The sequence below is a fragment of the Micromys minutus genome (genome assembly GCF_963924665.1).
Source record: "Micromys minutus genome assembly, chromosome: 14".
Lineage (NCBI taxonomy): Eukaryota > Metazoa > Chordata > Mammalia > Rodentia > Muridae > Micromys > Micromys minutus.
In genome coordinates, this window is record NC_137983.1 from 45,530,704 (window position 1) to 45,558,400 (window position 27,697).

A 27,697-nucleotide genomic window follows, 5' to 3' on the forward strand; every position below is an offset into this window, starting at 1 on the left:
CCAGGAGCTGCCCTCACCCCGAATGTCTTTCACCTACTTCCCTCCTCCATCTTACTCCCCACAAGACCAAGAGAGTCACTTTCACCCCACCCCACCCCACCCTACAGGGGACTCCGCTAAACCTCAGGCAGCTCTTTTTAGAAGCAGAGACCCCAGATCCTTTCTGGAAGGGCCAGGGCATGAGCTGTGCCTTGGAGATGTGAGGCTGCTCTGCTGAGGAACAGGCCCAGGGTGCCCTGCGTTCTGGTGGCTGCCTGCAGCCCCACCTGCTCTGTATTAATTGTTATGTGATTGGGTTAGGACATATAATCTAATATTGATTTTCTCTCTGGATGCCACAGTTTTATTTGCTCACATCTGCCTTGTGTTTAATTGGTGCTTTGCTCAGGGAAACAGGAGATTGTATCAGCCTGTTGGGTTTCTTTTCCCTGGGCACACTGGCATGTTCACACCCAGTACCTCCCTTTTTCGGCCTCTCCCTGACCCTCCCACCTCCAGGCATTCCTAGGGTGTGAGGGGAGTGGGCAATAAGTCTGAGCTGTGTGTGTGTGTGTGTGTGTGTGTGTGTGTGTGTGTGTGTGTGTGTACATGCAAGAAAGAGAGAAGGTGGAGGTGGGAAGGGAGAGGGAGAGAGATTTGGAGGGGAAGGGAAAATTGTATTTGGAGGCAAATGTGAGTTCACATCTACCTTCTCTGTGCATATTCCCTGAGGCTAACCCATTGCATTTTGCTGTACTTTAATGTGTCTTCCCTTGTTGAAGAGCCCTGCTGCGTAGGATTCTCTGATTTCTTGTGAGCCTATATAATGCTTAGCACACTGTAGGTGTTCAATAAATAGCACTTCCTTTGTCAATGTCGTCTTCAGTCTGGGAGTGGAGATCAGTTCAGGACACCTTGTCTGTGTGACTGGCTGTGGCTGGTGGCCCCTCGTTTTGCCCGAGGTAGAACTTCTGTTTTCTCCCGTCTAGAATTGCCATTCCTCCCACACCCAGGCTGGCGCCTGTATTTTTTTTATTTTTCAGACTGGATTGGCTTCTGGCCCAGTTCACCATGGACTTTCTGTAGTGAAGGGAAGATGTAAGAGCTGGAAGTAAACACTGGCTTCCTGTTGACACACACTAACTCTCTGGCCTGGACAGGTGAATGTACCACCCTCGCCTTAGCAAGATTAATGGTGCTTGTTTCCTGCAGGGAGAGGCAGCATGAGGACTCTGTACACTCGCTTTCTGGGCTGACCTCGGAGACTGCAAAGGGCCAAAAGCCCAGAGAGAGAGACAGAGACAGAGGGAGAGAGAGACAGACAGACAGACAGACAGAGGGAGAGAGACAGAGACAGAGACAGAAAGACAGAGAGACAGACAGACAGAGGGAGAGAGACAGAGACAGACAGAGAGACAGACAGAGGGAGAGAGACAGAGAGAGAAACAGACAGACAGAGACAAACAGAAACAGAGGGAGAGAGAGACAGAGAGACAGAAAGAGAGAGGGAAAGAGAAGGGGGAGGGGAGGGAAGAAGGAGAGGGAAGGGGTAGAGAGGGGGGAGGGAGAAGGAGAAGGAGAGAGAGAGAAGGGACATCCCAAGATACCCTGCAAGAGCATACCCCAAATGACCTAAAATTCCTGCTAGGCCCTACTCTTAAAGTTTCTACCACTCCCGCATGGAAATAAGCTGTCACGGCATGGACTGTGGAGGGTGCACATCCAGACCACAGCTCCTCTTCCCAACAAGCCATGGGCTGTTCCATGGGCAATCAAAGCCACCCAACAGCCACTGCTCTGTTCTACCCTGGGATGTCACCTACTGGATGGGACTCTCAGGCGCCAGTCAGACATTCTTCCTCGCTCTGATACTCCTTTGCAAGATGCCACACATAAATCATGGCCTTCCCCATGAACCCCTACCACAGTTCCTCGCTCTGCCGGACAATGAACCTGTATTTAGCCATGCCTCCTGTCCCAGGTACAAGAGTCCGAGGGCTGGGAGAGAGCAAATCAGCCCCTAGAGCCATTTGAAATCTGTTGAGGAGGGTTCCGCAGAACAACTACCCCCTTGGGCAGTTTCCATTTCCCTCCAGGGTGCAGCCCTGGTTTCTATAAGAAAGCAGGCTGAGCAAGCCAGGAGGAGCAAGGCAGAGAGCAACACCCCTCCATGGCCTCTGAGCTCTCTGCCTTCAGATTCCTGCCTTGGTTTCCCTCAGTGGACCACGACTCAGGATACATAAGCCAAATAAACCCTTTCCTCCCCAAATTGCTTTTGGTCATGGTGCTTCATCACAGCAACAGTAACCCAACAGAGACGCCAAGTAACCATGGGCCCAAACCTCCAAAGCTGTAACCCAAATGTACCTTTCCTCTTTGTAGGTTGATCATGAACTGCAACAAATCACTGTGAATTGCAAAAAAAAAAAAAAACATACTGACAGGAAGCTGCAGGACAAAGGTGTGTGGTGTTTCCAGATGCTTCCAGAGCTGCTAGTGCCTCTGTTGAGGTCCCTTAAGCATCTTCCACTCCCTCCTCAGCTACAGTACAGGTCTCCCCCAGTCAGCCAACACAGTACTGCAATGAGAACCAGGAAGCTCTTGTCCAGAACGCAGCTTCAGAAATTTTGCAGCTTCTGAGAAAACAATGTCTCAGGTATGGGAAAGGGGGGCTGGAGAGGGGGGGGCTGGAGAGAGGGGGGCTGGAGAGAGAGGAGCTGAAGAAAGGGGGGCTGGAGAGAGGGGCCTGGAGAGAGGGGGGCAGGTGGGGGGCTGGAGAGAGGGGGGCTAGAGAGGGGGGCTGGAGGGGGGAGCTGGAGAGAGGGGGGCTGGAGAGAGGGGCCTGGAGAGAGGGGTGCTGGAGAGAGGGGAGCTGGAGAGGGGAGCTGGAGGGGGGCTGGAGGGGGAGCTGGAGGGGGAGCTGGAGGGGGAGCTGGAGGGGGAGCTGGAGGGGGGAGCTGGAGAGAGGGGCGCTGGAGAGAGGGGCGCTGGAGAGAGGGGGGCTGGAGAGAGGGGCGCTGGAGAGAGGGGTGCTGGAGAGAGGGGAGCTGGAGAGGGGAGCTGGAGGGGGAGCTGGAGGGGGGAGCTGGAGAGAGGGGCGCTGGAGAGAGGGGCGCTGGAGAGAGGGGCGCTGGAGAGAGGGGCACTGGAGAGAGGGGGGCTGGAGAGAGGGGAGCTGGAGAGAGGGGTGCTGGAGAGAGGGGAGCTGGAGGGGGAGCTGGAGGGGGAGCTGGAGGGGGGAGCTGGAGAGAGGGGCGCTGGAGAGAGGGGCGCTGGAGAGAGGGGGGCTGGAGAGAGGGGCGCTGGAGAGAGGGGTGCTGGAGAGAGGGGAGCTGGAGAGGGGAGCTGGAGGGGGGCTGGAGGGGGAGCTGGAGGGAGAGCTGGAGGGGGAGCTGGAGGGGGAGCTGGAGGGGGGAGCTGGAGGGGGAGCTGGAGGGGGGAGCTGGAGAGAGGGGCGCTGGAGAGAGGGGCGCTGGAGAGAGGGGGGCTGGAGAGAGGGGCGCTGGAGAGAGGGGTGCTGGAGAGAGGGGAGCTGGAGAGGGGAGCTGGAGAGGGGAGCTGGAGGGGGAGCTGGAGGGGGGAGCTGGAGAGAGGGGCGCTGGAGAGAGGGGCGCTGGAGAGAGGGGGGCTGGAGAGAGGGGAGCTGGAGAGAGGGGTGCTGGAGAGAGGGGAGCTGGAGGGGGGAGCTGGAGGGGGGCTGGAGGGGGAGCTGGAGGGGGGAAGCTGGAGAGAGGGGCGCTGGAGAGAGGGGAGCTGGAGAGAGGGGGGCTGGAGAGAGGGGGGCTAGAGGAGGAACTGGAGAGAGGGGAGCTGGACGGGGAGCTGGGGGGGGCTGGAGAGAGGGGCTGGAGAGAAGGGGGCTAGAGGGGGAGCTGGAGAGAGGGGGAGCTGGAGAGAGGGGCGCTGGAGAGAGGGGCTGGAGGGGGGCGCTGGAGAGAGGGGCTGGAGAGAAGGGGGCTAGAGGGGGAGCTGGAGAGAGGGGGAGCTGGAGAGAGGGGCGCTGGAGAGAGGGGGAGCTGGAGAGAGGGGCGCTGGAGAGAGGGGCTGGAGGGGGGCGCTGGAGAGAGGGTGCATTGTTTAAAAGTGCCGACTGCTCTTCCAGAGCCTGGATTTGATTCTCAGTAACCACATGGCGACTCAACTGTCATTTGCAGCTCCTGTTCCAGGAGATCCTAGCCCCTCTTCTATCTTCCTCAGTACCAGGAACACATGTGGCACACAGATTCATATCAGCCAAAACGCCCATACACTTAATTTTTTTTTTAAAGAAAGGAAAACATCGAAGCCTAGGAGGTGGTGGGGGTTTTCTGAAGTGAGACCCTCCCTTCGAGTCACAATGGAAGGTCAGTGCCAGTCCGTCTCTACCCTTCCTCAAAAGGAACATCAGCCTCCTCCCTGCCTTTCTCTGCCTTTCGGCATTCGTCACCCGGCTACAATGACAGAATTCAATTCAGGCCATGGGAGAACAATCCCAAGGGTGGGGGATAGACAAACATTATGTTTCAGTCAAGCTGAGCTTTCAAAGTCACCGTTGTCCCCTCTGTCCATTCTGTATGTCTTGGGGCACTGGCTAGCCGGCTCGTTCCAGTGTGTTATCACCTGCACCCAAAGAGTCCTAGAAACCCTTGGCCATCTGGGGATGCCAACTGAAGAAATCTGGCTGGGGTGTCCCCACTCCATCCACGGAGTCTGTGGAAGGCACAAAGCCGGGCCAAACAATGAGCATCTGCCACTGTACATATGCAACGAAGCATTTCATGGTGACCTCTGACATAGCTCTTCTGCCCGTCACAGATTGGGGTCTAAAGTCTCTCTGTATAGTCGAGGACAGACTCGCTGCCTTATACCTGGAGTACAGGCTGTCGTCTCTGACGTCACACTTGTGAGGGGACCCAGGACATACCTCCACAGACCTGCCTCGTCCTTTGTCTCATCTCAAGTTGGTATCACACCCCGATTCGTAGCCCACCATGGTCACACGTGCCTGTCACCGCTGCACGGAATTGACGCTGGTTCTCGGTTACCATGCCTACACAGTGAGTTCCAGGCCAGTCGGGGCTACCCAGTGAGACCCTGTCTCAATCACAAAGCCAACAGGCAAGCCTGCTGATGGCAGACAGCCTGTGAGTCACGTGTAGCAATGCCAGGGGCTGCAATTCCTTTCAAAGTTCCAATGTCCCTTCCCACATGAGGAAAAAAAAATCCTGAAATTTATATGGGACCATTAAAAAAAACCAGCCAAAATGAACTGAGTCTGGGCCCCTGGCTTGAAGCTGCACTACACCGCTGTACAATTGAAGCAGCATCCTAGAGAGATGAAAGCAAGCACACTGAGAAATGGAACTGAGTATGTCCCGAAGATAACCAAGGGAGGGGACAGCCTTCCTCCTCAGCGATGACAAAACACCAGGAATGCAGCGTGGTTTCTATGGGGCTAGGCACTGTCTTAATCATGTGACCATCCTAGGGTAACCTCTTTTTCTTTTTCTTTTTTAAATCTCCACTCCAAAGGAGATTCCCCCCCCCCACCCCCTGGAGCTGAGGAAGTTGTATAGAACCTGAAATGTGCAGGTTTCTAGTTAAGACAGTTCTGCCTTTAGCGAACGGGACTTGGTTCCTAAGCTGATACCGGCTGTGGTTGCGTCTCAAGGGAGAAGAGTAAATGTTACACTCTTCAGAAAAGAGGGAGGGCAAGCCTGTTCTCAGGGCCGAAGTCAGTAGAGTAGCATTAGCTCTGCTGTTTCAAATCTGAGACGACTTCTCATCCTCTTTTCTTTCCTTTTTTAAAAAAGTTTATTTATTATCTATAAGTACACTGTAGCTGTCTTCAGACACACCAGAAGAGGGCATCTGTTCCCACTACAGATGATTGTGAGCCACCATGTGGTTGCTGGGATTTGAACTCAGGACCTCCGGAAGAGCAGTCAATGCTCTTAACCAATAAGCCATCTCTCCAGCCCCTCCTTCTCTTTTCTCCTTCCCATGTAAACAAATGTTTCCCTCATAAGCCCGTTAATCGAAATGAACGCCAAAGCTGATACTTTTCTTCTCACCATCACTATGGGGAAATATGTTCATGCTGTGCATTCAAATGGGATAACATCCAGACTGTAGAAGGGACTCAATGCAAGTAGCTGACAACAAAGAACTCAGTTAAAATTTAGGACAGAGGTTTCTCAAAACACATTAAGTGACCAACAAATATATGGAGACTGCTTAACATGGCTGACCTTTAGGAAACTGCAAATTAAGACCAACCTTTCCCTTCAGCATTGGAGTCCAGAGCCTTCTGCATGCTAGACAAGCATTCTACCACTGAGCCCCCATCCCCAGTCCTGGGGGATGTGAATTAAGACCATGACATCACCTCCAAACTGTTCGGTGTGGCCGTGACTAAGCAGGAGTCTGTACACCTCTGGGGAAGCAAATCAGCATAACCCTTAGACGACTTGCTCTGAGAGTTTCCTAAACCAGAAGAGAACAGAACTCCATCTAGCTAGCCTGGATTTTTACTCCAAAGGCCTGAAATCAATCTTCAGAAGAGACACTTGGTCTCTATGCCCATCACAGGGCTGTTCACGACAGCTAAGGTGTGGCAGCATCGTCTGCAGCATCCTTAAAGACCAGATATGCACAGGAGGGAATTTGACTCACTCCTGGGAAGGAGAGCCTGGGCCAGAGGACCATGGCTCAGCCTGCAGCATGAAAGACCTACATCAGATCCCCAAATGGTGGGGGGAAAGAGTCAACACCCGAAAGTTCCCCTCTGACCTTCATGAACCAACCCCATCCCATACACAAATAGATACATGTATTAGCACTTCTTAAATGAAGAAGCACATTCTCTATTTGGACAATATGGGTGGAACTGGAGAACATCCCATGCTTATAAACAGAGAACAGAAGGACAGAACCGTACAATCTCACTTATATAAGGAATTTAGGACCACCAAGCTCAGAAGCAGAAAGCCGATTGTTATCATAGAGGTGGGTGAGGAAGACTCTCAGGCAAGGGTCGGGAGGTTTCTGTTTCCAGCTCTACTGTGCGATGTGGTGGATGTGGTTAACGATAGTGTGTGTACAGACCCTGCGGCTCTTCCGGACAGCATGACAGTCTATGGGCACTGAGTGATTTTCCTTCACATTAGCATACTGAGGGCTCCTAATAAGCCTTGGTTTTGCAAGGATCAACTGTGAACTTAGTCAGTACTTTATGCCTCTGGTTCTAACGTCTGCTGGGTCCTTCTGTCAGTTGAAGACAAGCCTCAGGGCACTGAGACCTGGAATGTCCTCATAGCTTGTCTTCTTTGAGACTCAGAGCATCTTTGAGGCTGGGGAGGTTATTCCTGGATGTTGTCAGCAGCTCCAATTGCAGAGCCAGGCATATGCACACATACTCATGCACACAAACACAGATACACTCACACACACAAACATGCACACATGTACACACACATACACACATGCACACAGATCTACACACATATACACACATGCACGCACATGCACACACGTGTATATATATGTTCAAGTGGTCCTTCCTCCATCCTGCAGTGTCGTTCTTTCAATCTTGCTTTATTTACTTAGTTTTGGTGCTGAGGATGGAACCCGGGTCAGAATTACCAAGCATATCCTCCAGCACCGAGCTGTGGCCCAGCCCTGGTTTTTTATCAACTAGTTTTTCTTTATTTTTTAATTTTATAATTTGCTTTGTTTTAATACAAAAGTTCACCCTTTATCTTGGCCTGTTCCTTTTTTTTTTTTTTTTTTTTTTTTAACTTTAGGTAAGATTTCATTACACAGAGATTGTCACATAGTTGGTTTTATTTATTCTTACTCTACAGAAAAGCTGCTTCTGAATTTCTCATCTGGCAAAGGCAAACACCTCAACCCCGACAGAGATGGAGCGATACTAAAAATGTAGGCTGGTCTCAAATGCATACTCTCCTGCCTCAGCCTCCCAGCTGCTGTCTGCTACCATGTTGTTTTTAAATTTGAATCTATTTTTGCTACCTAAGTTTCCCCCTTTTTTTTGCATTTTTTTCTTATTGTGCTTTTGTCGTTGATATTGGGAACTTCAGAGTCAGCCTGGATTGAGCAGGAGGTGGCTCAGCAAAGTGCATGGCTTCCCTGGTTCCTCACTACAATCTGTCATAAAGGAGGTGTGAAGAAACACCCACCCCTGAGGATTTCTGGTCTTGAGGTGAGAGAAGGGAAGCACGGGGCACATCACACATGTCTAACGAACACTCCTGGACTGTACCAGCGGGCGTGTGTCAGCAATGCAGTGGGACGTGAGCATGCCGTTCAGAAAGCAGAATGAACATGAGCTCACGTGCCCAGAGCATGGCAGCCCACGTCTCTGCATCAGCATCTTCCTCTGCAGCAGCTGGAAGGTGGCTGGCTGAAGGGTACCAAACCCATGCAAGCCTCCTTTGCTGGAGCCTTCACCCTAGACCACCGTGGCTTTTCAGGGAGCAATCAAGAACTCCTATTGCACCCCGCTGATGCCAAGGGAAGCCTGGAGCAGCAGGCACAGACACAGAAGCCAGCAGTGGCCAGGCGAGTGATATGACCCCGTGAACTCCACATGTTGAGTGGAGAAATGGTAAGGGGGAGGGTCTCCTACTGGCACGTGCTTTTCTGCCAATGACCACTTACAGGCCGCATAAAAACATTGTGTCCAGGATGGTGCCCCTGCAAGCTGCGGTTGATGCTGCAGTCCAGAGTTCCAAAAGAGCCTTTGGGGACGTGAACCTGCCTCCCACTCCCCAGATAGCCTTTCATGACCCCTAGGCTTCAGCTGGTCCATGGAGGTTGGGCACATAAAGGAGACAGTAGCCATGACAGTCAGTCCATGTGTCCCAGCCTTGACCACTAGTGTGAACCGGAAGAGGACGAGTAGGGTGTGCGGTATTAAGCGTCAGAGCACAGTTCACTGGATCACATCCATCTCACAGAACTGGTCTTCCAGCCTCAGGCTAAATAGTCAGGGCGCCTGCCTTTAAAGAGAAATGAACTGACTTGGTCCCAACGCTCTGGCTACCACTTGCCAAAGTGGGGAGCCACACTGTGGCCGGTGTCTTTCACACGCTAATTCTGCCATGACCCAGTACTGGAGCCCGAGTGTTTGCAGTACCAGGAGACTCGAAGTCTAAGGTCTAGGTGCCATCAGGTTCAGTGACTCTTTTCTGCTTCTGAGATGGTAACTTGAACTGTGTCCTCACTTTGAAGAGACAGAAGGACCTAAAAGAAGGACCCTCTCTCAGCTCTTAAGTGTCACCAATCTTGTGCACTAGGGGTGGAGTTTTCCTGGGCAGACCCCCCCCCAAGGCTTCACTCCTTAGCATCGCTGCAGGAGACATGCGTGTTGGAAGCAAGGCTCTCCGTGTTTGAGGTGTTTTCTGCTGCTACCTGCCAAATCAACTCATTCTTTAATTTTCTTTCTTTTTTTTTTTCTTTGTCGTGGTCTCACTGCCTGCTAGCGGTGGAATCTCAGCATCTGCCCCTCTTTTTGATGGCGGCCTGGCCAGCCTCAAAATGTTAAGTAAACTAGGCTGGCTTTGACCTCACCTGTGTCTTCCACTTGAGTGCTGGGATTAAAGGCCTGTCCCTCCATGTCCTGCTCACCATTTAAATCTAACTCAACCCTACAAAGTATGCACACGTAACTATTATCCCGTCGACAGGCGAGTAAACTGAGTCACGGAAGTTAAATAATTCACCTAAGGGTGCAGAGAGCGGCACAGCTCAGTCGGCTGGCTTCTCTGTCCCGTGCTGCTTTGGAGGGCTATGGAATTCCAGGATCAACCCTGAGGATGGCCTGAGCATGGGGCCAGGTTGCAGAAATCGAAGCTCAGCACTTGTCCCTGTGCACACCCGTTAGAGCCTGAGGTGCCTGTCGGGAAAGAAACTGTAGAGGCGGTGACCTCAGGACTGTTCCCTTCCCCTTAACCCTGAAACACCTGTGATGTGAAAGGAAAGGAGGTAACTGAAGATAACAACAATTCGGATGACGGTTTCTGCTTCTTCTTCTTCTTCTTTTTTTAAAGATAGGTTGATTTATTTTACAAAGGATTTATTTTTATTAACTGAGTGCTTGTGTGTCTGTGAGCCTGCATGCAATACCCGAGGAGGCCATAAGAGGGCGTTGTATCACCTGTAGCTGGAGTTCCAGGCCGTTGTGAGCAGCCTGTAACTGGGAACCGAGCTCCAGTTTTCCAGCAAGTGGTCTTAACCGCGGAGCCACTTTCCAGCCCACCCGATCCTTTCAGGACACGAGAGAACGCTTGCCACTATTCCCTTTAGAGAAGTGCGGGGGCCGCAGGGAGGTTTCTGGGATTTTCATCTTTATTCTAGTTCTGTTTTAAAAGCCTGGGTGCCCAGCAGCACTCCCGGCCCCTCGTCCTGCCTGGGGTTCTCCCAGTCTGGTGCCCCTATTGGTGGAGTGTGGCGTTCAGAGCCTTCCTCTCCGTTCTGCTGAGGTGCTCCCAAACTCTGATGTGCTTGGGTGCCCAGCGATGCCTTGGTGGGTACCGCCCAGAGACAACAAAACCTTAGGGGTTTCTCATCTGTTTCCCCTCTGCCTGGCTTTCCCCTCTTCCCTTTCCCAGAGCCTTCCTTGATGCAGCGGGGTCTGCGTTGACAGTAAAGTGCAGTTGGCGGCCACAGGGTCCTGAAACAGGGTTAGAGGAGTTCCTGTTTTCAAGACCCGCTCCCCTCACAGAGGTGAGTTTCCTTCTGCCCCCTAGCAATGGGGTCGTTAGGAAACACAGCTGGACCTCCGGCTCCATCTTTTCTTTGCAGTCCCAGCCTATGACTGGGCGCAGTGCCTTGTGTGACTGTGACTCCCTAACTAGCTGGTCCTTAGGGGGAAAGCAGCGCATCCGGAGAGCTCCACAGCCAGGTGCCCTGCTGCAAAAAAAAAAAAAAAAAAAAGCCTACTCACTTCAGGACAGGGCTGACTGGGCAAGGGGCCCAGAGGGGAGGAATGGCAGAGAAGTGCGCCACCTCCTCTTTCGGGGCACCCACCATCCTTCTCCTCCTTCCTTTCCTTCCCTCTCGCTTCCTCCCCCTCCTCTTTCTACTTCTTGCCTCTTTTCCTCCCCCTCCCACCCCAGAACTCCTCTTCTCTGGTCCCAGCCCACAGCGGGGTGCAGGGAAAGGGGGAGGAGAAGGCTGGCCCGGGGTCACACGCCGTGCGCGCCCAGGCTGAGCACGGAGAAGGCGGCCCGGTGCTTGCGGAGCAGCAGACGGATCTTCTCGTCGTCCGAGTCTGGGTCCAGCGGCTTGTTGTACTCATCATCCTCGTTCTCCGAGGCCGCGCGGTCCCCGCTCGCACCGCCCGGGGCCCGGGGCGTGGAGGACGAGGGCTCCAGGGCGCTTTTCTTCCTCCACTTGGTCCGGCGGTTCTGGAACCACACCTGCAAAGAGCGATGGGGTGCCGGGGCGGGCTCCACTGCGTCTGCCTCGCTACCCCCAGAGTCAAGTACCGACCCTGCACCGCCAGGCAGCGGCCTGAGACTTGCATTACTCGCAGGGGGAAATGGAACCGATTAAAATAAAATAAAGGCGTGCACAGCCCTTTCCCGTGCTTTAACAACCCTCCCTGAGCTGCAGCTTCCTCTTTGCCTCCGGTGCAGTCTAGGCATCTGGCCCAAAGCCCCTGAGATGCCACTGGTTAGAAACGCCCCTGGAACCTTACACTGTCTACCAGAGTAAGGTAGAGCCCGGGCCTAGCATGCCTTGGCCCTGCGTTCCGCCTCTAGCAAGAAACGTTAAACGGAACGAATAAATAAAGTTGCCTTTTATCTTTACATATCTCCGGGAACCTCATGAATAAAATTGGCTCCTAGAAAATACCATGTACGCTAAGATGGTTGAAGACCGTGGTGCCCCAAAGAGGCAAAGAAATGTGTAGTAGAAACCTAGATTGCCATCTTCTTCCACACATCATCACAGCCTTTTCTCGTGGCTGTGACTATCTGCCGAGGTAGGTCCCATTTGCCCCAGAACCCCCTATTCAATAGTTCACCCTTCTTCACTTCTTTGCGGCAAGATTGCAGTTCTAGCGGGGCTCATGGATTTTTTTCTCCCATGTCCCCGTCCGAAGTGTGGACAGACTAGGGAACCCTTGTCCCCGGACCTTGAAGAGATGAAGTGGGGAGTCTGTTGGCAGCTTGGGTCGGTGTGTAAGAGCCTGTGGCTGATTTCTGCCACCCTCCTCTGCATGGGCGGGAACAAGGGTTGTATCATCTTCGTTTTAAAGACCGGGAAACGGGCCAGCTGGTCACTGTCCCACAGATCTCGGTTCACGTCTCAGCTCTGCACTTGCTGGTTAGAAGACCACAAGCCCCAGGCTTGATTAACTGACATTTGTAAAATGGGCCACGATGCTGACTTCAGGAAAAGGCAAGAGAGTACGGTGCAGGGCTCTAAGACAGGATTAGGCAGAGGTGGCTGTCAGGGTGTGTGAGTGCACGCTGGGGGGTGTTAATAATTAGTATAACCTCTACAGTAAGATGAGCAACCATACCGCCCTCTCACCCGGTGGCCTGTGCTATCTGCCCTGCCGCCAGACAGATAACTCACCTTGACCTGTGACTCCGTCATGCCCAGTGAATAAGCCAGCCTCGCCCGCTCTGGGCCAGCCAAGTACTTGGTCTGCTCAAAGGTTTTCTCCAGAGCAAAGATCTGGTGGCCTGTGAAGGTAGGGCGGGTGTGCTTTTTCTTGTGGATAGTGTCACTCAGGGGGTCTGGGGCTGCCAGGAGGAGAGGAACATACGGTTAGTAAGGTGAGTGGAGGCCTGACAGGAACCTGCAGGAGGGGGCCAGCTCGTCCTATTCTCCCACGGGGATGTGTTCTCCTACTGAGAAGCCACTGAGGTCCAGAGATAAGGTGACACCTGTCAGTTGAGCAGTACTTCTGCCATTCATGATAACAGTTACTGTGACCTCTACCACATCTGGGTGGACGGGGCCCCTAGAAGGCATCTGCACCAGCTGTAGAGACAGTGACACCTTAGAACTGGGCCCTTCCTCATTTCCCCATAATCCACTGATGTTGTCTGACCCAGGGGATGTATGGGAATTTCTTCTCTGTGCCAAGACACCAAGACGAAGATGCCCCCTTCCTTTCACAAAGATGTGGTGTGTCTTTTACTTTTATTAGATTGCCCAAGGGGTCGTGACGCACATGTTGAGAACCACTACCCCAGTTCTCTCCCCTTTTTCGGTAAACTGACCACTGGCTTTGTTGGTTATTTTCTGGTGTGTGCATGCATGTACCAAGGCATGGGTGATACCTTACAGCTGCAGCCAGACCTCCCCCCCCACTTCCTTTCTGTAACCCCCCCTCCCCCTCCCTGGCTTCCCAGGTCTGATGGAAAAAGCACAGAACTGAAGGCTTCTGGCTCCAGTTCCTCTACGTGCTGCGTTACCGAGCAGCCAGCCAGGAAGCCCACCCTCCCTCAGACCTTTGGGAATTTATCATACAGCCTAGTTTTGGAGTGCCAGAGTCATCAGGAGAGCCCAGAACCCCCCGACTCAGTCAGAACTGGCTGTTCACGAAGGAGCTTGAGGTTCGAAGTAAGCAAAGCACCATGGGCTCAGTCGTAGTACAGCCGGACAACTCATGCCCTCTGCCCTCTTGTTCTTGGCAGGGAACTCCAGCCCAGAAGAGGAAAAGGACCTCCTGGTTCAGTGGTTCTTGACCTTTCTAAGGTTGTGACCCTTTAACACAGGTCTTCCTCCTGTGGTGATGATTCCCAATTATAAAATTACATTGTTGCTACTTCATAACTGTAGATTTGCCACTGTTATGAATTGGAAATGTCTGACATGCAGGATATCTGGTATAGATTCCCCCTCCCCAAGGGGGTCGCGACCCACGGGTTGAGAACCCCTATCCTAAAGGCTCTTCTGCCCTCTCCCCTCTTTTGTGTTAAACTAGCCACTGGCTTTCCTGGCTACTTTCTAGTGTGTGGGTCTGGGGGAGTGTGGGGTGGAGGTGTGGGAGAAACAGCTGAAGATTATAGTACCCCAAACTAGATGATACAGTAGGTCCCAAGAGATGAGAGAGGAAAGTGACTGTCATCCGGGCACAGCAGCACGTGGAGACAAGGGTTTTGAGGGTTTCCATCTTTGTTTCCAAATCCCTCATGCAGTGTGGGAAACAGAGATTCAACAGAAGTAGAGGGGACTTTGCCTTTGTCCCTGCCACACCTTCACCCCACCTGGAAGTGGCCCGAGGACCCTGGAAACCACTGCCACTTTCTCCCAGTGTGCCTCACTGGCACATGCCCCTGGCACTTCCTGGATCTCTGATTGGCATGATACCCACCCCTCCACTCCAGTTCTTAGAAACCTGAGTCTCATGGGTGGGGTAAGCCACCCCCCCCCCAGCAGTCAGGGCCAAGGTCAACTTAGTGTTCTTGTACCAGCCATTGCTGACACGAACCAGGGAGCAGGAAGGTGGGTGACAGATAGGCCCTGGATGGGACCCCAGTGGGTTTTGGAACAATGTTATGTAAAATTGGGCCCTTAGAGATACGATACTAAATTCAGCAAGTTTTCTTCACCGGGGTAGCACTGTGCCCCTGTGTGAAGGGATGGCACGACTCTAGGCAGAAACAAACCAGGCTGTGGGCTAAATGCTGCCCAGGGTGGGGTGGGCTGTGTTCGTGCGGCCCGGAGAACCCAAGGTTCCTTGAAGGGCAAGAAGTGATGGTGGGTTCAGACACCTGTGCTAAGTAGGGAGGAGCGAGGAGGGTGGGATTCAGTTCTACTGGGAGCCGAGGAAAGGGACAGGGTGTCAGCAGCTATGTGACAGCGGCTGAGGTGAGGTAGGACAGCCTGCAGCAGCCCAACCTTTAGAAGACCCCTACCTCTTGCCTCCTCCCTGGGACAGGCTGGGCTGGGGGTGAAGGTCTGTACTCACTGTTGCTGCATGACCGAGCGCCGCCTCTCCAGTCCTGGCCTGTGTCAGCCCAGCAGTTCCGGGTCCGGGTCGGGTACTCATTCCCAGTCTTGGAAAAACTCCCCACCTGGGGGCCATAGTAGACGCCCTGGGAGCTGAGTCCACCAAAGCCTGCCACGTGGGGGTAGCCAGAGAGGAGGCTGCTGTTCGGAGTGGCCACCGGCCTGCTCAGGATGTCAGTGATTCCATGGGGGGTTCCAGCCGCCAGCTGGGGACCAAGTCCGGGAGGGCTGAGTTTGTAGAAGGAGTTCTGCACCGAGTACTGGCACATAGGAGCCTTCATTTCTGAGAACTGGGCCAGCTGCGTGTTGTTCAGGAGGAAGGTCCCCTGCAGGTTGGACTCCATGATCTTCAGGTCAGCGAGTCGGAGGTCGAAGAGCCCTCAAAGCCCAGCACTTCAAATGGTGGCCCAGAAACTCATGGCAGGTTTGGAGAATCAGAGCCCCCCCATCCCACCCCAAGCCTCCGACGGGGCACCTACGTCAGCCCTCTGGAAAGGCAGGTGTCCAGAGAAGGTGGGAGGCCTTCCGCTTTCCGTCTCTGCCCGCTGGGCCTAAGGAGGGGTGCTCTCCATGCTCAGAGCTCCGGGTTTCTCGGCCTCTGAGTCTGGGGGCCCTTCATCAGAAGTTTTAAGTTCAGAGAAGGGACATTTCCTTGATAAAGATATGGCCCATTAGAATACAGACCTGAGACTGGCTGAGCTGCAAGCGCTGTGTCGCCATTGGTCGGAGCCCACACGGGCCTCACATTGGCTTCTCCTAGACAAATTGCACTTTGAAAGATTGACTGTAAATCAGCCAGTCCGTGTGTGTGTGTGTGTGTGTGTGTGTGTGTGTGTGTGTGTGTGTGTGCGCTCGTGTGCATGTGCATGAAAGAATTAGCTCTAGACGCCTTGTGCATGGTCAGAGGGTCCAGTATCTAAGAAAAAGGTAGATGTCTGGAGGTAGGGACTGGAGGCTCCTGAGGAAGTCTTCATTTGCTTCCGAGAGAGAGAGAGAGAGAGAGAGAGAGAGAGAGAGAGAGAGAGAGAGAGAGAGAGAGAGAGAGAGAGAGAGAGAGAGAGAGATCTGGTTCAGAGGTCACGGTCCCAAGCTGCCCCTGTGTGAATCCATTTGGGGGAAGATACAACTGCCTCCCTTTCCTCTTCCAGGACAGGGTAAGTGGGGAGACTGAGCAATCTCTGTTCTCCGGATTTGAGAACATGGGGTGGGAAACGTTTTGCTTAGGGAGTGGGCCATGGAACAGCTCTCGGCGTTGCCAGGGTATGGGGTAAGGGGTCGTTCCACTGAGGCTGAAGAGTGGTGGTTCCTCTTCCTGACCGCCGTTCTTGATCTCCTCAGAAGTCCACCTGGCTGTGCCCCGGGTGATTCTCTCTCTCCTGTGAGAGGCCTGTGTCCTGAGGCAGAGTCCTAAGCAGGGCAGTTGGGTTGAGGCTTGGGACTACACCGACCACAAGAGCACCACCACGTGCTTTGTTGTGCTTTGTTTCTGAGGAATTTTGCGATCTGATGGTTCTTATGGGCGCAGTCTCGTATTTGACAACAGGCAAACGGGCACAGAGGAATCAGGGCTTGCCTGCCAGGCTAGTCTCTAAATTCTTTCCTGATGTCACCCTCCAAAAGTGCAAAATGACAGGCACAAGCTGATTGGCTGTCTAGATGACTTCTTCCTGAGCAGGCCACTGGGGCTTTGGGGACACCCTGTCTTATGTTTGGAGGCATCTATGTTTTCACAGGTGAGAGACCAGAGCCTTTGTTAGTTTTGTTTGGGGCGGAGGACTGGGGTAGAGAAAGCTGTCTTGCCATAGAGAATTTGACTGTAATGTAAGTAACAGTCTCTGCTCTCCGTGCCATGGGGGATTTAGGTGAGGGGAAAGAAAGGATTTTACAAAGGGCAAGATGACCTTTCTACAAGTTTGGATTAAAAAAACAAACACGGGAGTTTTTATTTTTTAATGACCTTTAAACTATCTCTCTCTCTCTCTCTCTCTCTCTCTCTCTCTCTGTGTGTGTGTGTGTGTGTGTGTGATATTGTATCCATTGGGGCTGGAATTACAGGCCACTGTGAACCCCTAAGCTTGAGTGACAGGAACCAAATTCAGATTTCGGTGCCATCTCTTTGGCCTGAGAAAAAGTTGGTGGTTTGGTTTTGGTTTTATTTTATTTTTTCCATCATACCAAAAAAAAAAAAAAAAAAAAAAAAAAAAAAAAAAAAAAAAAAAGGCTGTGTTTTGGGAAATCAACTTCTAATTTGTGACACGTTTTACTTTTTACTTTCAAAACCAAACCAACAGATTGTAATTCACCCTGGAGGATTTAGGTATGCTGCTGACCAAGGAATGTTCCTACTCTCCACAGGAATTCCTTCTTACACCATCCATCAGGACCGCAGCTTTGCTGTTTGGAGTGGTTTCAGCCACTAAGCCACCAACAGGAAAGGGTTTTCGTTAATTACCTCGAGACAGTGTGCCTTCAACTGATTTTAGCTCTCAGCAACTCTTTGAGATGTTCTCTGTTTCCAGTTTCTGTTAGCTTTTGTTAATAGCCCTCTCCAATGTGTATCTCCGTTCATCTTTGGCTGTCTGGACTTAGGCCCCCGAGAGAAAGTTTTAACGGTTTGTGTTAGGTTTACCTTAGACCAGGTCAGGTGTCAACTATCCCAGATTCCCAGACGCGCCACCCAACCAAGGCAGTTGTGGTTCTGAAAGTGTTTCAGAAACCCTCTGGGGACACAAACGCAGGGGGCCACAGTTGGGCTGGAGTGGGGCTGAGGAGCATCAGCAATTTTAGGGACGAAGATTTGGTCACTCCACAATAAGGAGAAGTTAGGAAGGTTTTATTAATAATAATAATAATAATAATTTAATTGCTGTAAATTATTTGATTCTTATTTAATGCTAAAGCTGATAAGGGGGGTTTGTCTGGCGACCTCAAGTAACAAATGCAAGAGACTTAAGAAACTGTTTCCTCTGTTCTTTATCTGACAAAGGAGGAAACGCCGGTGATGTCGAGCCCCAGCTTCGCATAGAGTGCTAGGAACTAATTCGAATCAGGGACCACGGGGCTTTCCGGGATCTGGGCGTTTGTGGACCCCCTTCTTGGGGCAGAAGTGTCTCCTGATGCCACTGAACAGACTCCATCACACCCCAAACCAGGCCATACTGCCCAGCGCCTCAAACTCCCAAAGATGAGCCAAGAAGAAATGAAGACCAGTGCCATGAGTCCGTTTCTTTATTAATTTGACATTTGTTTAGCTGGTGTAGGGAGAATGGTTTATACATCAGAGTAGGGTGGGCTGGTCTCTCTCAGTTAACAGAGCATTTGAGAGAGCCAAGACATGGTTCATTTTTCATAACAATTAAAAAAATCAAGGTCATTTCAAAACTTCTAAAAAGCGTCTAAGGTGCAGACTGCAGCATTCTCTAGGCATCAAGTGGAAACCCCAAACTCCTCCTAAAACAGCTCCTACTAGCAACGGGAGCGCGCAGCCATGCCGCCGAGGGCGGGGGGCGGCGTGCCAAGCAGCCAAGCCAGACCGAGCGGAGGGTGCCAAAGCGGAGTCGGGCCGCGCAGGGCGCTAAGAGCCGCTACTGGGCGGAGGGTGCGGGGCGAGGCGGGGCGACCCCGCGCCAGTCCTCGCCCACCCTCCCGGGGGCGCCGCCCCCCTCCCCGAAAAGCCAGCCGCGCCCGCGGATCACAGCATCCCCCAACCCGCGCACCAGCTCCGGGCTAGAGCGCGCGCGGGCTGGGGTCCCCGGGAGGGTCTCCAGGGCGTGGGGGTACGGGCGTGGAGGGGTGTCTGTGCTACTTGGAAGGTTTTTATTGTGTCCCGACGACACCCCGAAGAGCGGCAGGAGAGGAAGGTGACCGCCGTCCACCAGTGGCTCCGGGAGAGCGAGAAGAGCCTGCCAGTCTCTCTCCTGGCCCTAGGGGGCGCCGCCCGGGCATGGTGGAGCCGGATTGTGCTGATTCGGGCCTCCCTCTGCAGGAGACTCTAGTGTGACGTTAAGGCTCTTCCCTGAGGGCTCCAAGGCAAGACCAGCCAGTTGAGGGTTCCCTTCCTGGCCTGGCCCTGAGTCTAGATAGAAGAGGGTCTCTCCTCAGCCTCCTGGTCAGCAGCTCTATCCTGCTCCGGCTCTCCTTGCGCTGGGCCCGTGGTCAGAGCCAGGCACTCGGCAGACCAGCCCGAGCCCAGTTGACTGTGCCAGGACCTCCAGCCTGCGGCCACCTGCACTTCAAGCACCAAGTTGGCTCTGGGAGACCTCAGGGTGGTCTGACCTAGGAACTGGCAGCTACATTCACAGCCCTACTCCCTTCCTCATTCAGTGAAAGTTAGCCTTTAGCTCCTCCCACAGCCTGGAGAAGTCCTCGGGAGCTGAGCTCTTTAGGGCTTTTGTACATACTGCTAACGTGTTTCTATTGGTTTGCATAGTATTTATTGTTTTCATATACACAAGGCTGATTACTGTACAGTTTACACTTTGAACACAGACTATTATAGAAGTACTTGACGATTTAGAAAACCCCTTCCTCTACTGAACATGCTGGTGCAATCCTGGACAGCCACAGGCCCTTCCCCAGTGGAGAACTTTGAGATGGGACCCTGGCTCCCTTTGAGCTCTACAGCAAAGCCTAAGGGGCTCCTTGCCTCAGTTCTTAAATTTCTAACACAAGGAACCCCCGAATACACTCTCAGGGTGATGATTTCCCACTGGAAGATGAGTAATACTGAAACTGAGAGACAACATAAAAAAAAAAGAGAGAGAGAATAATAAATCCAGTTTATCCATACATCGTCAAAGGTCACAGTAAAATCAGTGTAGACCGAGTGAAGGGGAGACCTGCGTGTGTGCACCGGTGTCATGTCATTCTGGAAAGAGCAGTCCCTCCACAGGGTGGGGGAGGGGTGGGGAGGTTACAAGTGGCACGTGGTGTGTACAGGTATAGGAGACTGGTACTTGAGGACAATGGGCTAAACTGATTTCACGCCGTTTCCGGTTTCCTCGGTCCAGAAAGATCATGTGAATTTCATACAAATGAGGTTGAAGTCAAAAACCAAAACGAAAAAGCAAAACAAACAGCTCAACCATCCCCGCCACAGTAAAGCCCTTATTCGTGTCTGCACCCATGTGCTCTTGGGGGCTTGAGATCCTCTCCCTCCTCTCTCTTCTGTCACAGCCTTTGTCCTGGTTCCCACAGAGATCCATAGTCGCTAGAGGCAGGACTGAAGGCTGTAGGTCATGCGTCTACAGCCAGTCATTCATGCGAATAGGAGACTAAAGGAAACTCCTTACAGAGGTCATGCCGGGGAGCTCAGAACGCGTGCGACCCTTCAGTGGCCCTCTGGTCCAGGTCTCCTCCCGTGTGCATGACAGAGTGTGGGGAGTTCAGGGTTTGGGTGTTGAGGTGTGATCCTGCAGGACATAGAAAAAGGAGTCACTCGAGAGATCTGTACTTCCTTCCAGGGCAGGTGTCCCCAAGCAAAGCGGTAAGCAGAGACTGTAGTAGCAGAGGCTGGCCCAGAACACCACCCACCCTTCCCTGATGTCTACCCAGAGCTTTCAGCTCACTAGCCACCCAGCCTCCACTGTTTAGTGCAGAGTAGATGAGTTCTCAGGAGCCTTCCACAGGGGACAGGGAAGGTGATGTGCTGCCAAGAGGCTGTGGGGAGGGGATCTTCAGAGTAGATTCATGTGCTAAGAAAGTGGCCATTCTTTTCCCATGACAGGACCTATGCTGAGAAAAAGGCAAGACTAGGCAGACGCACCCTGATGCTCTCAGTGCAGGTGGGCCTACAGCACCGATGTCTGCTCTGTGTCTGCCCTGGATAAGATCACTGGTCTCAGGAAGTCATAACCCCGAAATTCCTCATGGCTCTAGTCCATAGATTCTTACTGTCAACTATCCCTGGCTCCTGTTTTTGCATGCCTCCCGGTAGAGTAACTCAGGGATGAAGAGAGCTCTTAGGGCAGGTGCACACTCCCTAGAATTGTACATCTCAAGCTGGGATGCAGCAGCTTTGCATGTGAGGTTCAGACCTGACAGCCTGGAATTCACAGCAAGACATCATTCCTGCTTCAATGACTGTCTGCTGTGAGGCCGGCCTCCTTCCTCTTCCCTAAAAAACCTCTGTGTGTCTCTGTCTCTGTCTGTCCGTGTGACCGAGTCTTGTTATACAGCATACGTCTAAGGCTAGCCTGAAACTTCCAACCTTCTGCCTCTGCATTCCAGGTGCTGGGATTTCAGACATGCGCCATTACACACCACTAACTTCATGTCTCCCAACAAAAACTAAAGATCCTATCAATCCGCACCTACAAGCCAATGAAGAAAAGGGCATTTCTTTATTTTTGTGGTTTTGGGTTTTTTGTTTGTTTGTTTGTTTTGTTTTAAGACAGGGCCTTGTCTTTAATCCAGCCTGGCCTAGAATGCACTGTTCATCACATATTGGCTTTGACTCCATGACAATCCTCTAGTCTCAGCGTCCCGAGTGACAGGGTGACAAGTGTGATGTGCCATGCCTGGCTGGGAAGGCCACAAGGAGAAGAGAGTTGATGGTGCTCTGGGAAGTAGCGTAGAGGTTGGGACTCATTCTGAGGCAGAGCTGTTCCCAGTGGGTATGCTGGGCATGGCCAACCTGACTCAGCTCCATGGTTCCCTAGGGGCGAGGGTGTGCCAGATGTCTGCAGCTGTGAAGACTAAAAGCCAAGCATTCTCGCCGGGCGGAAGAGAGCTGCCGCTTAAAAGGCGAGATTCTCTCCTCTTGGGTGGTCCTCTCCTCTTACCCCACGGTTAAGGCCGGACACTCACATGCCCCTCCCTGACCCTGCTTCAAACTTGTCCTCCAGCACTTCCGGCTGTCCCTTCCCATTGGTTAAGAGACACCGGGGAAAGAGCCAAGGGTCAAGAGCAGGAATTCTGGCGCCAGACTCAGTGAGGTTTAAACCTCGCTTCTATCTTACTGGCTGTCTAGCTTTGGTCAACCTACTCTGCTGGTTTTCGCCTCAGTATTCTCTGCCGGAAGATGGGCCGCACAGGGCCTGTCACTGTGATAGGCGCATGTGCCGATGACAGGTTTGGGGGGGTGTCAGGAAGCACAAAGGGGTCAGGGAGCATGCTGGGCTTGTGAGTATCTGGCTCTTGGAAGGTTCTGCTGTCTGTTGCTTTAAAAAACAAAAATAACCAGCTTTGCAGTTGCTCTGGCTGGATTATGACCTCTGGAGGGTGGGGGCCCCTCCTCTGCGTTCCCCACAATGCCTACCCTGGAGCTAAGCTTCCCTCAGAGAGACAACACAGGAGAGGCTCTAGACATGACAGGCTGATTTCCCACCTGCTTTACTGCCAGGTCCTAAGGGTGGGGAGGGCTCAACCCTCAGAGCTCAGTAGGCCCCCTTTTTGGGGAGAGCTTGGTGGTCAACTCATTCCTAAGTCGAACAAAGACAGATCTAGCTGAGGCAGCCTGGGGGAGCAGCAGTGCAGTCACATGAGCCTTCAGGCTATACCCAGGGACACCAGAGCACTCTCTGGAAAAGGCCCATCCTCTCGAAGCTTAGGAGACATCTCTCCAACCGTGCTCATGCTGTGGCACCTGCCCCCGGGTCTAGGCCCGTGGCTCTGACAGTCTCCCTTTGCTCTTACTCTGATGTCCTGGAGGAGGCTGGATATGATAAGAGTCTAGCTTCAGACGAATTGGAAACAAAGCATGCCTTCCTACTTCCTCCCACTGAAACATTAGATTTTTTTTCCCCAAAAGACTCTACCGTCAGAACCAATGGAAGTCTTAACCCCACACTGTTTGTGTGGAAAGGAGGTGGGGAGGGAGAGGGACACTGGGCTTTTCCTTCCTCAGCTCCTTGGGGAGTCCTGTGGGAACAGCCTTGTACATGCAAAGGGTATCAAGAACTAGTGCCCATCCCAGGCTCCTGGCACCCCCAGGGCTGCACCATGGTCTACACCCCAGTGCCCTTAGCTGCTCACTGCACACTGTTTTCCCAGCAGCCCTGGCACCTTGACACTCAGGCACAGTACAAGACCCACCGGTGCTGCCAATGAGCGCCAATGAGCCTTGTCTGCTCAGACAGAAAACAGCAATTTCCTGGCTCCTTCAGTCTTTGGGCCTCAGACACAAGGGCCTTTCCAGTGCAGGAGGAGACCGGTGGGATCAGAACAAGGCTCAGCAATGCCTTGCTCACCAGAGTGTAGAGTCCTGCCGGTGAGTACCCCTCCTCTAAACAAAAGGTGATCACCCTGTTTCAGCCTCCTTTAGGATATGATACTTAGACCTATGCTATATGGCTCGGGAGAAGTTGGAGGAGAAGGGTCAAAATCAGGCATAACAGCTTGCCTTCCAAGATGCATGTAATCATAAAGAAGGATACTAAGCTCCTGAATTTTAATTGAGCAGGAACTGCAGCCGAGAACAGCAACTCAGTCTCTCTCAGGCTCGCAAGCTTCTACTCCTGAACTACGTGCACCCCGGCCACCGAAGGTCTGCATCTTAAGACCCCAGATGACGTGATGAGATATGGACTACGCTCTGAAATAGATCACTGTTGCTCCTCGCACTCTGTAAAGCCCTCCCTCAAAAAGACGCAGCGGCCCGACAAGGAACGTGCTGTCATTCATTAGTGCCTTACGTGCACAGAAGTGGGGAAGGTCAACTGACTTGCCCTGAGTCACACTACAAACAAAACCTGCCACTGATGGAAGGCCAGAGTGGAGTTTATTTTCTCCTCCGGACACACCTCTCACCTCCCCCACCACACCCACGCTGTGGGATGCAGGCAGGCCGAGCCTGCGCTCTACCTCAGAGCCACATCCTGTTCGGCACACAGTTTTAATTGATACGTCACACATATCCAGGAGAGACTGTATTCATCTTTCTTTGACAAGTATGAAGCTGGGGATAGCGAGTGACTTAAGTCACACAATTTGGGGACGGGGGAAGCCAAGTCTTGAACCTGGATTCTAAGGCTAGTTTTTAACACCTGGAAACAAGTAAGATGCTTCTCAGAGTTCTTCTGGTCTATAACGTATGAGCGTGGGATTAGCGAATACTGAATCACTGCTCCCTAGGGAAATACAAGGCCAGGCTCTTGTCGGTCCCTGGTCATGCCTTCCTCAGCCAGCGACCCCATCAGCATGCTGTGTGTGCGTTTCTGTTTGAGGGGCGCACATCACACGTATGTGGTTCATTCTCTCATGTCTACCCCATTGCCATTAACGCCAGAGCCCCCAGGAAGCTTTAGAACTCATCTTCCCTGGACAGACGGAACTTCAACGTGGACAGTGAGACAAGTGCTTGGTTTGGATTTTAAGGTAGGCAAACCGGAAGAGAAATGACAAGGATCGACTGGATTGCCTGTGGGGTGGGGGCGGGGGGGCAACTGGGGGGCGGAGCCTGAAGCACCTTCGGAACTTCTGGCTGAGGCTGGGCCGCTCTTGTGCTCTACACCCCTCTGGGCAGACCTGGGCAGGAGACTGTCACTGTGTGCTCTTCGGCACACTACCCGGTCTGATATGTGTGTGTGTGTGTGTGTGTGTGTGTGTGTGTGTGGTGTGGTGTGTATTTGTGGTGTGTGTATGTATGGTCTGATATGTGTGTGTGTGTGTGTGTGTGTGTGTGTGTGTGGTGTATTTGTGGTGTGTGTATGTATGGTCTGATATGTGTGTGTGGTGTATGGATGTATGGTGTGATATGTGTGTGTGGTGTCTATTGTGTGTGTGTGTGTGTGTGGAGTGTGTGTGGTGTGTATATGGTGTGATGTGTGTGGATGGTATGGGTAGTGTGTGTGGTGTGTGTGGTATGTATATGGTGTGATATGTGTGTGATGTGTGTATGGTGTGATGTGTGTGTGATGTGTGTGGTATATGTATGGTGTGATATGTGTGTGTGTGGTGTGATGGGTGTGTCATATGTGTATATATGTGTGTGTTGGGGGAGGGGCATACCAACTTCCTTGCAGATTGGCTACAGCAAGTAAAGGAAACATTCTACTTCTGCTCTGTCCTTCAGCTGCCTTCCTGCTGCTGCCTCCCATTGAGGACACGATAAAATCTCAGCCAACACACACACGTGCCTGTGCCCATAAGACAGGACAAAAGCAGACATTCTCCCTCCCTTCCGCCTTTAAGAATGACTCGAACCTTTGGGTCATTTTCAGGCCAGGATCAAGAGCTAATCCTGGCCTTTAAATCAGCAGACAGGTGGGACCCTCCTGGCAGTGCCGGGGTTAACGCCGTGACCTCCTTAAAGCTGCTGAGGAGTCAGGGCTAATTTTACCCTCCTCTCGCTCTGCCAATCCTCATACTGTCCAAGTGCTGAGATATGTTGAGAAGCATCAAGTCAGCACTTCTGCTGGCCCAGGAGGCTGTGTGGGCCCTGCTTTTTTTTTTTTTTTTTTTTTCTTTTTTTCTGCAGAATGCAGAAAAACCAGTGCCTGCCTGCTGCTTGGCTCTGAAGCTGGGCCCTGAGAGTTCTGGGGAGCAATAACCCAGTTAGTGCTGCGCATGGACGGAGGGCTGTGAAGCTTGCTTGTTCCCCGCTGTCTCCCACCCCGACGCATCCTGTACTGAGCTGCCCCGAGCTGAGCACAGTGAAGGACTCGGGGCAGCTCAGTACAGGACCCCTCAGGGAGGGCAAGATCCAAGCTGGCTGCCAAGGCTCCCGGGCACTGCAGCCTGCTGGAGATCTTCATTGCGCAGCCTGGCCCACTGCCCTGACGCACACCCGTCACACACTAGTGCAGCCTTTAGCCGTGAAGACCCTCCTCACTTTCAGAGAAGATATTACCTATGCTTTGGATCTGCTGACTTAGTTCCTTTTCAGACATCAAGCGAGCAGCCTTGTTCTCAGAACAGTAAGCGAATTACGGCTATGGCAGGTTAGGATGCCAGCAAGCCTTAAGGTTCAGGCCTAGCCTGCTTTCTGACCCTGCGTAGTGAGACATCTCAGGATCAACAGTCTCTGCTTTGTTCTGCGGCATTCTGGCCACAGAGTCCAGTGCTGGGTTTCTAAGGGGGAAGTATTTTTCACACTTTAAAGCACCATTTTAACATTATACTGGGACAGCCAGGCATGGTGGCACATGCCTGTGGGTTCTAGGACAGCCTGGTCTACACGGCAAGTGCCAGGACCGCCAGGGCTGTGAAGAGAGATCCTGTTTATAACTAAATTGCATAGGGATTGGAGGTGTGGCTCGGAGGCAGAATGCATACCTAGAATCTATGAGGCTCTGGCTCCACCCCCAACACAACCAAAAAAGGCAAAGGAAAATATAAAGAAGCAGAATAAGCCCAAGCCCCTGACTGTGCGTACTCTCCAGCAGACTGGTGTCAAAGGAAGAGGAGGTGGGGGGCAGAGACAGTTGCTAGTCTGAGCACTGGGACCCTGACGTTGATGGGGTGCAAGGTTGGGGTGGATGGGATGCAGCAAGCAGCTACCTCATCAAGGACCATGCCAGCAAGGACGAGAAGGCCACGGTTACCTCCCAAGGGGCTACTTGAGGAGAGGTCACTGTTTGCCCCTTTTCAGACTGGCTCGCTTCACTATCTGAGCCCCCTTCCTGCCCTCTATCAGGTCCGGCTGGAGTCCACTCCCTCTTAGCTCCGCCTGGAGACAGCATCAGAGACAGAAAGTAGGCAGATGAGCAAGCATGGGCAGGAAGTGAGAAGGGACAGGAAAGTGAGGAGGAGGTGGGGACACTGGCCTCCTCCAGAAAGGTAGCTGGGGGGCCAGCGGGGGCAGCATTGCATCCTGGAGCAAAGGTGAGGTGAGGCAGAGGAGGACTTGCTGCGGCCTCCAGGGGCCTGCAGCGCCTCAGTACCTTAGTGAGTCTCCTAAAGGACTCGATATCCGCGTCCAGATCCCCGGGGTCTCCCAGGGGTCCCTCAATCACCTCCTCGTGCTGCTGGCGGTCCATGACACCAGATGAGTCTACCTGCCGAACAACTTTGCGAATGATCTGGAAAAGAGAGGAAGAGAAGGAGGGCTGGTCACACCCTCGGGACAAAGTCCGAGAAGAACAGGTCTCCAGCAGTGACATCGGGAGGAGAAGCGATGACCCCCTCTGTCCCTTGGAGCCAAGAAGAAGCCTTTCCCTGCTGTCGTTTATGGGGAATGTCAGTGGAACCTGAATTGGGGAGCGCTGCTGGCGGGCTTCGTCAGCCATTGGCTTAGCCTTGCACCATGCTGACACCTCCAGCATCCCATTCTGCCCCTTGGAATGGACAGAAGCCTGTGCTGACTGTCAGGCCTCTCCGGTGCCCAAGGACAGAGGCAACTTTTAATCTGTTTGCGTCTCCTCTGCTCCGTTGCTCTCTGTTCATGTATCCAGAATGAGAAATGAACATAAACCATGGCTTAGGCCCTTAGGAAGGGGCAAGGACAGACGGGGGCCTTCATTCCTATGTGAACAGCAGCCCCAGTGACACACACATGTGCCTTCTGCTCCCTCCCTTTGATTATGGGGCAATGCCTGCCAGGCAACGCAAGCTTATCATGCCGAGGTATGCTGCCAGTTTAATGAGTTCCTGCAACACTTCTGTCAAGGGAGCTCCCCGGGACAGTTCCCTGTCCTCCAACAGCTCATTTAAGGGCTAGACTTCACAGGACTGGGGCTGTGTTTCACAGGAGCTGATCCTTCTAGAATAGGGCAGCTAGAACTATTCATGCTGAGTTAAGCTTTGAAGGTATAAGGCCCCTAGTATCCTGATTGCAGAGGACCCAGACAGAGGTTTCAGC

General features: G+C 52.7%; 2 protein-coding genes across 5 annotated transcripts in view; both read right to left on the minus strand.

Moving 5' to 3' along the window:
* Positions 1-11,168: 11,168 nt before the first annotated feature.
* On the minus strand, positions 11,169-15,302 carry NKX6-3 (NK6 homeobox 3; the record flags this gene model as incomplete). The annotated part of the gene is made up of 3 exons (XM_080928390.1): positions 11,169-11,402; positions 12,571-12,740; positions 14,918-15,302. The coding sequence occupies 3 exons, from the start codon at positions 15,300-15,302 to the stop codon at positions 11,169-11,171; spliced, it is 789 nt and encodes a 262-aa protein (XP_080784516.1).
* Positions 15,303-19,717: 4,415 nt separating this feature from the next.
* ANK1 (ankyrin 1) overlaps positions 19,718-27,697 on the minus strand; it is a 90,382-nt gene continuing 82,402 nt past the window's right edge. For 2 of the 4 annotated variants that reach the window (XM_080929002.1, XM_080928999.1), the window contains 3 exons: positions 26,781-26,918; positions 26,442-26,566; positions 19,718-20,369 (listed from right to left, as the gene is read on the minus strand). In XM_080929002.1, the coding sequence (XP_080785128.1) occupies positions 26,468-26,566; positions 26,781-26,918 (237 nt within the window). In that variant the 3' untranslated portion in view covers positions 19,718-20,369; positions 26,442-26,467. The remainder of the gene's footprint in view (positions 20,370-26,441; positions 26,567-26,780; positions 26,919-27,697) is intronic. The other 2 variants (XM_080929000.1, XM_080929001.1) reach the window with 2 other exon arrangements.